General features: G+C 44.0%; 1 protein-coding gene across 2 annotated transcripts in view; it reads left to right on the top strand.

The window, feature by feature from the left end:
• The window catches only part of LOC124593712, a 163,640-nt gene that overhangs the window by 22,808 nt on the left and 128,248 nt on the right, over window positions 1–12,584 (top strand). Inside the window, exon 2 of one of the 2 annotated variants that reach the window (XM_047132020.1) lies at window positions 6,311–6,472. In XM_047132020.1, coding sequence (XP_046987976.1) covers window positions 6,311–6,472 — 162 coding nt within the window. Of the gene's footprint in view, window positions 1–6,310; window positions 6,473–12,584 lie in introns of those variants that run through there. The other variant, XM_047132021.1, reaches the window with a different exon arrangement.

The following is a 12,584-nucleotide window of genomic DNA, read 5'->3' as shown; positions in this document are numbered from 1 at the left end:
TAGTCTAGCAGCAGCTGTAGGACCGTCCGTCTCACCTTCTTTGTATGCAGACGACTTCTGCATTTTGTACTGCACCACCAGTACTGGTGTTGCTGAGCGGCGCCTACAGGGAGCCATCCATAAGGCGCAGTCATGGGCTCTAGCCCGCAGTTTCCATTTTTCGGCAGCAAAGTCGTGTGTTATGGACTTCTGTCGGCGTCGTACCGTTAATCCAGAACCAGAACTTTGCCTTCATGATGATCCACTCACTGTAGTGGAGACATATCCATTCTTAGGACTGGTTTTCAATGCCCGATTGACTTGGCTTCCTTTCCTTCATCAGCTTAAGCAGAAGTGTTGGCAGCACCTCTGCTGCGTGAGCAACACCAACAGGGGTGCAGATCGCTTTACGCTGCTGCATCTCTACAGAGCCCTTGTTCAATCCCGCCTTGAGGTTGGGAGCCCGGTTTATGGTTTGGTGGCACCCTCAGCATTGCGTTTACTCAACCCAGTGCACCACTGCGTCGTTTTCCTAGTGACAGGAGCTTTTAGGACGAGTCCGGTGACCAGTGTCCTTGTGGAGGCCGGAGTCCCTCCATTGCAGATTAGGCATGCATAACTGCTGGCCAGTTATGCTGCACACGTTCGTAGTTCTCCTGCGCATCTGACTCACCGTCTCCTTTTCTCACCCACAGCGGTTCATCTTTCGCATCGGCAGCCCAGGTCAGAGCCTCCAATTGAAATTTTTGTCCAATCCCTTCTTTCGGAACTGGAGTCCTTGCGTTTACCACCTATACTTGAGGTCCATTCGCGGCTTTCCGTTGCCACTTCCTCTTGATTTTTGACATTTACTAAGGCCATGAAGTGGTTTACACCGATGGCTCGATGGATGATGCTCCTGTCGGCTTCGCATATGTCCATGGAGGACATATTGAACAGCTTTCCTTGCCCGATGGCTGCAGTGTTTTCACTGCCCCAAGCTGGTGACTATATCTAGTGCTCTTGAGCACATCCATTCATGCCCTGGGGAGTCATTTCTTCTGTGTACTGACTCCTTGATCAGCCGAAAAGGTATCGACCAGTGCTACCCTCATCATCCTTTGGTAGTGACCATCCAGGAGTCTATATATGCCCTGGAATGGTCCAGTCGTTCAGTGCTGTTTGTCAGGACCCCAGGTCGCGTTGGAATCCCAGGCAACTAACTTGCTGACAGGCTGGCCAAACAGGCTACGCGGAAACCACTGCAACTGACATGCATTCAGTACTATGCAACAAGGTTTTGCGGCTTTGCAAGAGGAAATGGCATAATGTCAGCATACACAACAAAGTGCATGGCATTAAGGAGACTATGAATGTGTGGCAGTCTTCTGTACAGGCCTCTTGCAGGGACTCTGTGTTTCTCTGCTACCTTCACATTGGCCATGCTTGGGTGACACATGGCTACCTATTGTGCCGTGATGACCCACCTCAGTGTTGGTGCGGCGCTCAGCTGACAGTGGCCCACATCTTGGTGAGCTGTCCTCCTTTGGCTGCCCTGCAGCAGACTCTTCAGTTATCAGACTCGTTGCCATTAATTTTAGCTGACAACGCCCCATCAGCTAATTTAGTTTTACTTTTTATACATGACGGTGGGTATTATCATTCTATATAAGTTTTAGCACATGGCTTTGTCCCTTTGTGCTCTCCACTCTAATGCTTTTAGACTGGATGTTTTAATGTGTCGCAGAGCGTCTGGCTTTCCCTTTTTATTCTCATGGTTGGCCAGCCATGGTCATCTGCTCTCTTGTTTTTATCCCTTCTACCTGTTTCTTTCTTCTCTCTGTGGTTTTCTTTTCCTGTTTTTGTCCAAGGTAATGTTGGTTGTCCTGTCATTCTTCTGGTTCTTCCTTTCTCCTGTTATTGTGCTGTATGCTGTATGTCTCCTCTCTTTTCTTCTTTCCCTTGTGTAATTATTTTACCAGGAACAAGGGACCGATGACCTCGCAGTTTGGTCCTCCCCCCCCCCCCCCCCCCCCCCCCCCTTTAAACCAACCAACAACATGCACTTCACAGCAGTGGGCAGTGGTGTCCATTTTCCCATATTTATCAGAAAATTTATTCCTCTATGAAAAATTTCTGAAGGAAATACTGAATCTGCCAAAGAAAAGAGCAGCAGAGAGATTTCACAGCCAAATGTTATTGATAACTGGTAATTGCAAAACAAAGTTCGTTATCAGTACTGTCCAAAGATACACTTACGATTCTATGTAGAACTGATCTATATTTTCAGGGATTGCTGCTATATGTATTTGTTTGTCTACAAGAAGTGCCATATGGGAGGTGACAATCAGACTGGTATCCCACTGCCGTCCAAGGATATCTCCAGACTCATCTTTGTACAGGAATCTCATTGACTGGAATAAAATTGTCTCCTGTGATGAGTCCCGTGGACAAGCACATTATTGTCTTGTTCAGTTTGTGAAGCTTCTTCTCATGAATAAATCATCCAATTTTTTTTGGAAATATAATAATTTGTTTGTCTGTACATTGTCCTGAAGAGGGGCAGCAGCCTTTTCAGTAGTTGCAGGGGCAACAGTCTGGATGATTGACTGATCTGGCCTTGTAACATTAACCAAAACGGCCTTGCTGTGCTGGTACTGCGAACGGCTGAAAGCAAGGGGAAACTACAGCCGTAATTTTTCCCAAGGACATGCATCTTTACTGTATGATTAAATGATTATGGCGTCCTCTTGGGTAAAATATTCCGGAGGTAAAATAGTCCCCCATTCGGATCTCCGGGCGGGGACTACTCAAGAGGGCGTCGTTATCAGGAGAAAGAAAACTGGCATTCTACGGATCGGAGCGTGGAATGTCAGATCCCTTAATCGGGCAGGTAGGTTAGAAAATTTAAAAAGGGAAATGGATAGGTTACAGTTAGATATAGTGGGAATTAGTGAAGTTCGGTGGCAGGAGGAACAAGACTTTTGGTCAGGTGATTACAGGGTTATAAATACAAAATCAAATAGGGGTAATGCAGGAGTAGGTTTAATAATGAATAAAAAAATAGGAGTGCTAATACAAACAGCATAGTGAACGCATTATTGTGGCCAAGATAGACACAAAGCCCATGCCTACTACAGTAGTACAAGTTTATATGCCAACTAGCTCTGCAGATGATGAAGAAATTGATGAAATGTATGACGAGATAAAAGAAATTATTCAGGTAGTGAAGGGAGACGAAAATTTAATAGTCATGGGTGACTGGAATTCGTCAGTAGGAAAAGGGAGAGAAGGAAACATAGTAGGTGAATATGGATTGGGGGGAAGAAATGAAAGAGGAAGGTAGAATTTTGCACAGAGCATAACTTAATCATAGCTAACACTTGGTTCAAGAATCATGAAAGAAGGTTGTATACCTGGAAGAATCCTGGAGATACTAAAAGGTATCAGATAGATTACATAATGGTAAGACAGAGATTTAGGAACGAGGTTTTAAATTGTAAGACATTTCCAGGGGCAGATGTGGATTCTGACCACAATATATTGGTTATGAACTGCAGATTGAAACTGAAGAAACTGCAAAAAGGTGGGAATTTAAGGAGATGGGACCTGGATAAACTGAAAGAACCAGAGGTTGTACAGAGTTTCAGGGAAAGCATAAGGGAACAATTGACAGGAATGGGAGAAAGAAATACAGTAGAAGAAGAATGGGTAGCTCTGAGGGATGAAGTAGTGAAGGCAGCAGAGGATCAAGTAGGTAAAAAGACGAGGGCTAATAGAAATCCTTGGGTAACAGAAGAAATATTGAATTTAATTGATGAAAGGAGAAAATATAAAAATCCAGTAAATGAAGCAGGCAAAAAGGAATACAAACGTCTCAAAAATGAGATCGACAGGAAGTGCAAAATGGCTAAGCAGGGATGGCTAGGGGACAAATGTAAGGATGTAGAGGCTTGTCTCACTAGGGGTAAGATAGATACTGCCTATAGGAAAATTAAAGAGACCTTTGGAGAGAAGAGAACCACTTGTATGAATATCAAGAGCTCAGATGGCAACCCAGTTCTAAGCAAAGAAGGGAAGGCAGAAAGGTGGAAGGAGTATATAGAGGGTTTAGACAAGGGCGATGTACTTGAGGACAATATTATGGAAATGGAAGAGGATGTAGATGAAGATGAAATGGGAGATAAGATACTGCGTGAAGAGTTTGACAGAGCTCTGAAAGACCTGAGTGGAAACAAGGCCCCGGGAGTAGACAACATTCCATTAGAACTACTGATGGCCTTGGGAGAGCCAGTCATGACAAAACTCTACCATCTGGTGAGCAAGATGTATGAGACAGGCGAAATACCCTCAGACTTCAAGAAGAATATAATAATTCCAATCCCAAAGAAAGCAGGTGTTGACAGATGTGAAAATTACCGAACTATCAGTTTAATAAGTCACAGCTGCAAAATACTAACGCGAATTCTTTACAGACGAATGGAAAAACTGGTAGAAGCGGACCTCGGGGAAGATCAGTTTGGATTCCGTAGAAATGTTGGAACACATGAGGCAATACTAACCTTACGACTTATCTTAGAAGAAAGATTAAGAAAAGGCAAACCTACGTTTCTAGCATTTGTAGACGTAGAGAAAGCTTTTGACAACGTTAATTGAAATACTCTCTTTCAAATTCTGAAGGTGGCAGGGGTAAAATACAGGGAGCGAAAGGCTATTTACAATTTGTACAGAAACCAGGTGGCAGGTATAAGAGTCGAGGGGCATGAAAGGGAAGCAGTGGTTGGGAAAGGAGTGAGACAGGGTTGTAGCCTCTCCCCGATGTTATTCAATCTGTATATTGAGCAAGCAGTAAAGGAAACAAAAGAAAAATTCGGAGTAGGTATTAAAATCCATGGAGAAGAAATAAAAACTTTGAGGTTCGCCGATGACATTGTAATTCTGTCAGAGACAGCAAAGGACTTGGAAGAGCAGTTGAACGGAATGGACAGTGTCTTGAAAGGGGGATATAAGATGAACATCAACAAAAGCAAAACGAGGATAATGGAATGTAGTCAAATTAAATCGGGTGATGCTGAGGGGATTAGATTAGGAAATGAGACACTTAAAGTAGTAAAAGAGTTTTGCTATTTAGGGAGTAAAATAACTGATGATGGTCGAAGTAGAGAGGATATAAAATGTAGACTGGCAATGGCAAGGAAATCGTTTCTGAAGAAGAGAAATTTGTTAATATCGAGTATAGATTTAAGTGTCAGGAAGTCGTTTCTGAAAGTATTTGTATGGAGTGTAGCCATGTATGGAAGTGAAACATGGACAATAACCAGTTTGGACAGGAAGAGAATAGAAGCTTTCGAAATGTGGTGCTACAGAAGAATGCTGAAGATAAGGTGGGTAGATCACGTAACTAATGAGGAGGTATTGAATAGGATTGGGGAGAAGAGAAGTTTGTGGCACAACTTGACTAGAAGAAGGGATCGGTTGGTAGGACATGTTTTGAGGCATCAAGGGATCACAAATTTAGCATTGGAGGGCAGCGTGGAGGGTAAAAATCGTAGAGATCAATACACTAAGCAGATTCAGAAGGATGTAGGTTGCAGTAGGTACTGGGAGATGAAGAAGCTTGCACAGGATAGAGTAGCATGGAGAGCTGCATCAAACCAGTCTCAGGACTGAAGACCACAACAACAACAACATGTGCATCATATCTGCTGATTTGTGTCCCATAATATTTGTTTAATTATTTTTATAGTGTGCTTATGGACCTACACTCTTTAATCTTTTCAATGTTGCTGATGGCTGGTTAGAGAGAGTTATCACTTTTGGAAAAAAAGAAGAAGAAGAAGAAGCAGTAACATCCTAGATTGAGCAGTTGTGGATATTCTTCATTAAAAGAAACATTATGAGGAAGAAATTAAGTATAGAAATATTGCAAAAGCAATCAATTGCTCGAGGGCAATTCAGTGTACAAGCTTGCTCAATGTCAGTTGTTTAATCATCATCTTCACCTCCTCGCCCCCCCCCCCCCCCCCCCCTCTATCTCTCAAGCGTGCCCACACACACACACACACACACACACACACACACACGCAATGTAATGTGTGTAGAATACCATCTGAAAGGGTACTGCCAGTCTCTTCGAAGATAAATTAGCTTTTGGTCCTCTTCTTTTTGGAGAAAAATCCCTTCTGTGTTTCACACGGTGTAAGCCTGTTGCTTGTCTTTTGCAGCTAACATTCATGACCCTGTACGTCTTTCCACTTTCCTTTGAAACATTGCTTGTCATCTCCTCTACCATTCTGTGCTCTAGTGAAATGTAGAACAATGCAAAAATGATCTTAAATTTTGACATTTTCAGGGCAACTGAATTGGAACGATACCGTGTACGTCTGGAGAGAACTCTTCCAGTAAAGGGGAAAAAGGAGTTTGCACCCAGTGGTTCATGGGTGGAACGGAAGCTGTTGGAGGCTGCACGGGATGAAAGACATGCATTATTGAAAGAAGAGAGAGTGGAACGCGTGTAAGTAACAACAGATAAAAGATTTTTTATCCTATAATTGATTTATACTGGTTGTGATTTTTGTAGTCTCTCTACAATTAAGATTAAGCTTTCTTGTTTCATTATAGTGAATTTGACGTACACTCAATACACTGACACAAAAATTTTGGTGCACAGTCTTGCTCATTAATGACACTATTCCATGCAGTATAAGGAGTGATTAAATAAAGTAAGATGAATGTTTCTGGACATTTCCTAAGGATCTATTTTGTGAGATATAATTTTGTATACTTTCATAACCAAACAGTTTTTGAAGTAGTACATAAAACTTAGATTGGTTGATTTGTTTGGGGGAGAGGACCAAACCGTAAGGTCATTGGTCCCATCGGATTAGGTAAGGTTGGGGAAGGAAGCCGCCTGTGCCCTTTGAAAGGAACCATACCAGAATTTGCGTGAAGCAATTTCGGGAAATCATTAAAACCTAAATCAGGATGGCTGGATGTGGGTTTGAAACATCGTCCTCCCGAATGTGGGTCCAGCATGCTAACCACTGTGCCACCTCGCTTGGTAAAACTTTGAAAACACTTTAACATTACTATGGATTGTGCCTTGTATACCATTCTCACCAGACTTCATATAAATAACAGAAACCATAAAAAAATACTTTTAAATGTATAACCTCTAAAGTATTTGATCGCATCATGCAGCACTTGACCAATTTTGAGGTTAGAATAAATAGTAACACTCTAGGAACTACTTTAATGCTTAACATCCATTGCATGTAAGTAGTGAGCTTGTGACCATGTGTGTGTATGTGTGTGTGTGTGTGTGTGTGTGTGTGTGTGTGTGTGTGTGTGTTTATATATAAAGTTAAACTTTCAAAACACAGTGGAAATAACACCACTTGTCAGAATGACATCAAATTGCAACGGAATATTATCAAAGAAGGGGGACGGGGGGTAATGTAGGGCAGAAGAAGTAAAATAGTACACAGCTTTTCCTCATTTGTGTTTGTGATGTTCACCAGACTGTCTCAACGCAGAATCGCGTTTTGCTTGTAAAGCTGTAGTACAAGAATGATGAATGTACACACATCACTCTTCAGAAGTTCCAGACACTGAAGGGTTTGAAAAAAGGTGTTGGTCCGATGACTGCCGTGCATTTGGAGAAAATGATTCGGAAATTCGAAAACATGGGTTCTTTTGGTGTGCAACCTGGTAGAGGGAGGAAACGAATTGATTTGACGTCAGTAGAATCAGTGGTCACAGCAATGCAGGAGGAGACAAGTGATGGTGTGCAAATGTGTAGTGCACGGAGAATTGCCCAAACATTGGACATACCTGTCAGCACGGTGCGTAAAATCCTACAAAACATCCTTTTTTGCTATCCATTCAAAATTACCCATGCGCACGAGCAAGCAAAAGAGACCTTTGCTTTAGAATTCCTTGCTCGCATGGAAGTGGACAATGATTGGCCGTGGAAGATTTTGTGGACAGACGAAGCCCACTTCCATCTGACAGGATATGTCAGTACACAGATTTGTCGAATATGGGCAACGGAAAATCCACACGCAAATCAACCAATACCACTTCATCCTGAAAACGGCACTGTGTGGTGCAGGTTTAAGGCATCATTTATCAAGCGGCCATATTTTCTCGAAGAGACAGGTGCTTCTGGTCCTGTTACCTGTACCATCACTGGTAAGCGCTATGAGTGTCTGTTGTGCAACAACATCATTCCAGCTCTCCAACAGCGTGGATGTGTGGATGGGATCATTTTTATGCAAGATGGCGCACCTCCGCACATTGCAAATCCACTTAAGCAGCTACTGAAGCATCATTTCTGAAATGCTAGAATTATCAACCACCATTTCCCTACAGCCTGGCTGTCCTGATCACTAGATCTTAATCCATGTGACTTCTGGCTATGGGGCTATCTGGAAGATGATGTGTTCAGTATTCTGATTGCAGACTTGGCTGCATTGAAGGCACACATTGTGCAACACATTCTGAACATGACTGCAGCAACACTTTGATCAGTTGTGGAACATACTGTTTCTCGATTTCAACTTGTTGCAGAAAACGATGGACAGCATATTGAACATGTTTTGTGACAGTCACACGGAAATTAATAATCCAATTTGATTTTGGTGGATGCTTTTTATGCTGTTTTTGGCCTGAGGACAATCAAAAACCAATGTGATTGATGCTTTTCATGTGCTTTTTGGTCTCGGGACAATCAAGAACTGATGTGAGTGATGCTTTTTATGTGATTTTTGGCCTCAGGACAATTAAAAACCAATTTTTCCCATCCGATGTGATATGACGTTTCCTTGGTGGATGGGCTTACATAACTGACAGAGTCACACCTGTACACCCATGCACACTGAGTAGTACAGTTTGTTTTTAACATCTTCATACACTTTAGGCATTGTTGTTTGATTCATTTGTCATTTGTAGTCGACCATTATTAAATGAATATGCTTACAGTGCCATCTATTGTTACATTTTGTAACTATTTATTTTTTTTTTCTCCCATACATTTTCCCCCTTCACTGATAATATTCCATTGCAGTTTGACATCATTCTGACCAGTGGTGTTATTTCTATAGTGGTTTGAAAGTTTAGCTTTAATCACACACACACACACACACACACACACACACTCCTGCATCCTTCTCTGTCCACCCACTCCTCTATGCATCTTAATTTTCCACCAGCTATGTGCTTCCTCGCCTGTAGCCTGTGCAAATCAGGTCAAAAAGCAAGCTGACGCTATTGCAACAGCACAGTTGTTATGTAGGGAAGCCTAATCATCTGAGGATGGAAAATTGTTTCTTGCCTCTGATTGTCTGCAGAGCAGGTCAGGTAATAGTATCGACCCGCCTTATTCAAATGTGTTGCAGGACAGCCTACTCGTCAGACGCAAGAGACAGTTTGCCAGCCCTCAATGTGTAGGCTGCCCAGCGCAAAATGCATGTTGCATTGGCCTGCTTTAGGAGCCTGCTTTGCATGGGAGCCTAAATACCACTGGAAAAAAAGGGTTTCCAAGCCCTTGGCATACATGCGGTGCTGCACGAGAGACATGTTGTGGAAGTAGTATCAGCTTTCTTTATCGACCTCTTTTGCAGGGGCTAAGCGTGTGGATGGACATGCATGGGTGAAAGTTGAGATGGGTAGATGAGGACATGGAGAGAGGAGGGGCAGGGGCAGATGGATTGGGAGAGAGGGGGACAGGAGGGAATGGACAGATGGACAGTGAGAGAGGAGACAGGAGGAGATGCACAGAGAGGAAGGGGGAGGAGCAGATGGACAGAAAGAGAGTGGGGAAGAGGAGATAGGCTGAGATGTAGGAGGAGGAGGTGGACAGACAAGGTGGTGAGAAGGTAATGAGCTGAGAGAGGGCAGAGGAGGAGATGGCACAAGAGATGTGCGCTTTATGTGGCAGGTGAAAGCATGGGGAAATGCTAAGGTGTGTGTGTGTGTGTGTGTGTGTGTGTGTGTGTGTGTGTGGCATCTCCTTCTAAACCCCTTGATTGATTTCAACCAAATTCGTTAGCTTAGAAAACAGGTATCATCACTCTGGAAGTTATAACCTCACAGCTCTCATAGGAGCAGAGATATGGGAAAAAACCTGTTTTTCAGCAGTTGACTCTCTGGAGGCTGTCCTCCACAACAGGCATGTTGTGTGGGAGTAATATTGGGTTTGCTTTGCAGGGTAGCCTACACGTCAAGCAAGAAACGGTTTTCAATCCCCTGATGTGTAGGTTGACCTGCATGACAGGCATGTTCTGGGAGTAGTATTGGCCTGCTTCATCAACCTGTTTTGCAGGGGCTACAACTGTGGATGGGCACATCTGGCCGAAGGTTGAGACAGATAGAGGAGGGTATGAACAGAGGGAAGGAGGGGGGGGGGCAGTAAGGAAAGGCAAGGAGGAGATGGAGAGGAAGAGGTGGATAGAGAGGGGGGACGGGGTAAGAGTAGATGCACAGAGAGTTGGGGGTAGGAGAAGCTGTCTGTTTCGTAGTGTAAGTAGCCTACAAAGTGGAAGGAAATTCTCTAGTTTGGCTGCAGCTAGTCTTTGACCAATGGTACAGGATGATACAGAATGTTGAGGTAGTCCATAACTTGTTCTTGGATGGCAGGCACAGATGGGAAGGGGTTGTGATGTGCTTGCTACACAGTACTGAACTCCCTTGTGGTCATCAGATGTAGTTGAATGGAACCTTGATGATTAGTATGCATGCCTACATGTTCCCATGCAGTCTAATATTGGACCACTTTCACATCCGATTGCCCCATAAATCTGTATATTATATGATTTAACCAGCTGGTCAAGTGGAGACCCACAGTGAGATCCCTTTCAAACTATCAGATGCTGATAATTTGCCATCGTGCACTTCATAAGTTGGTTGTTTGCTATGTTAAAAGTTGATTCTCAAGTTGCAATGCAAAACACTTTTTTAGCTGCACAAGTTCACAATGACAATTTGTCCCAAAAAACAACAACGGAAAGATCTTTAGGGATCACTTGAGGTAGCGAATATAAAGTGTACTGGCATGATATCAGCTCTGCAGGAAGTGTCATTCCACACGGCTGTAGGGTTACATCTGAGAGGACTGTGCCACATGGAGAGGTGTAGGCATGACAATGGTACAAAGCATAGCAGAGCATCCTGGTGTGTTTCGGCGAGTTTTGTTAGGTGGACAATGAGTGTAGCTGGCTCCTGGCCCAGTACTGTTAGAGCAACTGAAATCCATTGTACTGAAATGGAAACTGAAACTGGAACCAGAATAGCAGTTGCCTGCAGGAGGCTGTGCCTGGCCTTATGTACCCAGCAGGTGGCACTATGTTTGCATCCACATGATGGGCAGATGTTGTTTGTTCTTCGACTGCAGTGCCACCGTGTTTGTTCTTCGGCAGCAGTGCTACCCATGTCCTGTTGCACAACCTGCTCTGAAGCATAGCTGGTTGAGCCTGGAACAAATGGCATATAAACATACTGTTTGTGTACAGCGCAGTGTCATGACATGTGATGCTGTCTTGTATGAATAACCAATCACCAGAGGAGGGAGACTTGCGGCAATGGATAGGCAACTTTGGACTGGAAGCAGACGTATGTGGCCTACGGCCTTTATACAACACCACTTCCCCTTTATGAAGGAGATGGTGAAGCCATCTGCAAGGAGGCCAGCCAAGGTTGCTGCCTTGTGGCAAAGGGGCAAAGCAGTTTCGGGCACAGTGAAAAAGGGCTTGAATGGCTGAGCGGGATGACACTGTTGAAGGCCCTTTGAGATGCAGTGTGTGTACATGAACAGTGAAGGCACAGGGGCCGGATGAGGTGCTGGAGCCTGATGAGGTGGTGCTGGACCAGCCCAGTCAATCAAGTGAGTGATAGCAGGTATCAGTGGCGAACTGTCTCCCTTGTCATTGTTTTCCCAAGCAGTCAGGTACCAGTGATGAACCGTCCGCCTTGACATTGTTTCACCACTGGTAGTGACCTCCAGAAACACTACAGAATAACGAATAAACAGTTGATATTCAAGTACATAGAACTGAACAGAAGAAAAGGCAATATACATAACAAGAATCGTTGGATTGAGATAAAGTACAAGACACAATGAACAAGACTGCTGAGCACGGGGTGTAGGACCTGTGACATCCGATACACATGAATAGAAAAAGTACACAAACATTGCAAAACAACTTCAAAAAGCTCAGCACCATTTGTATGAAAATACCACTAAGTAACACAAGAAAATGAGCCCAACAGAACAAGCGTGCCATGTCCATGTAGGGGAACAGTGACTGAACATCACGGGCATCGGTGAGGCTTGCAGTAAAACTTCCAAGAAAATGCAGCACACAGCCCAGGGAAACACACGGTGGGATTGGTGACACCAGCTTGGGTGGTGAGACTGGTGGCAGGGCTGGCAGCAGCAACAGAAGCGCATGTGGCAGGTCCATTGATGAACATGCTGATGAGTCAGCTGGTATTGGCACCACCGGGGCAGGAACAGCAGGGAGGCTGGCTGGAATAGGGCAAGCACCAACAGGCTTAACGCTGAGAAGTGGGTCGGCCGTAACAGGGCCTGCGCCGTCTAGGCTGACGCCGAGTAGGAGAGAATCGGT

This window comes from Schistocerca americana, chromosome 2 (genome assembly GCF_021461395.2).
Source record: "Schistocerca americana isolate TAMUIC-IGC-003095 chromosome 2, iqSchAmer2.1, whole genome shotgun sequence".
Taxonomy (NCBI): Eukaryota; Metazoa; Arthropoda; class Insecta; order Orthoptera; family Acrididae; genus Schistocerca; species Schistocerca americana.
This window is presented reverse-complemented; position numbering and strand designations above follow the sequence as displayed.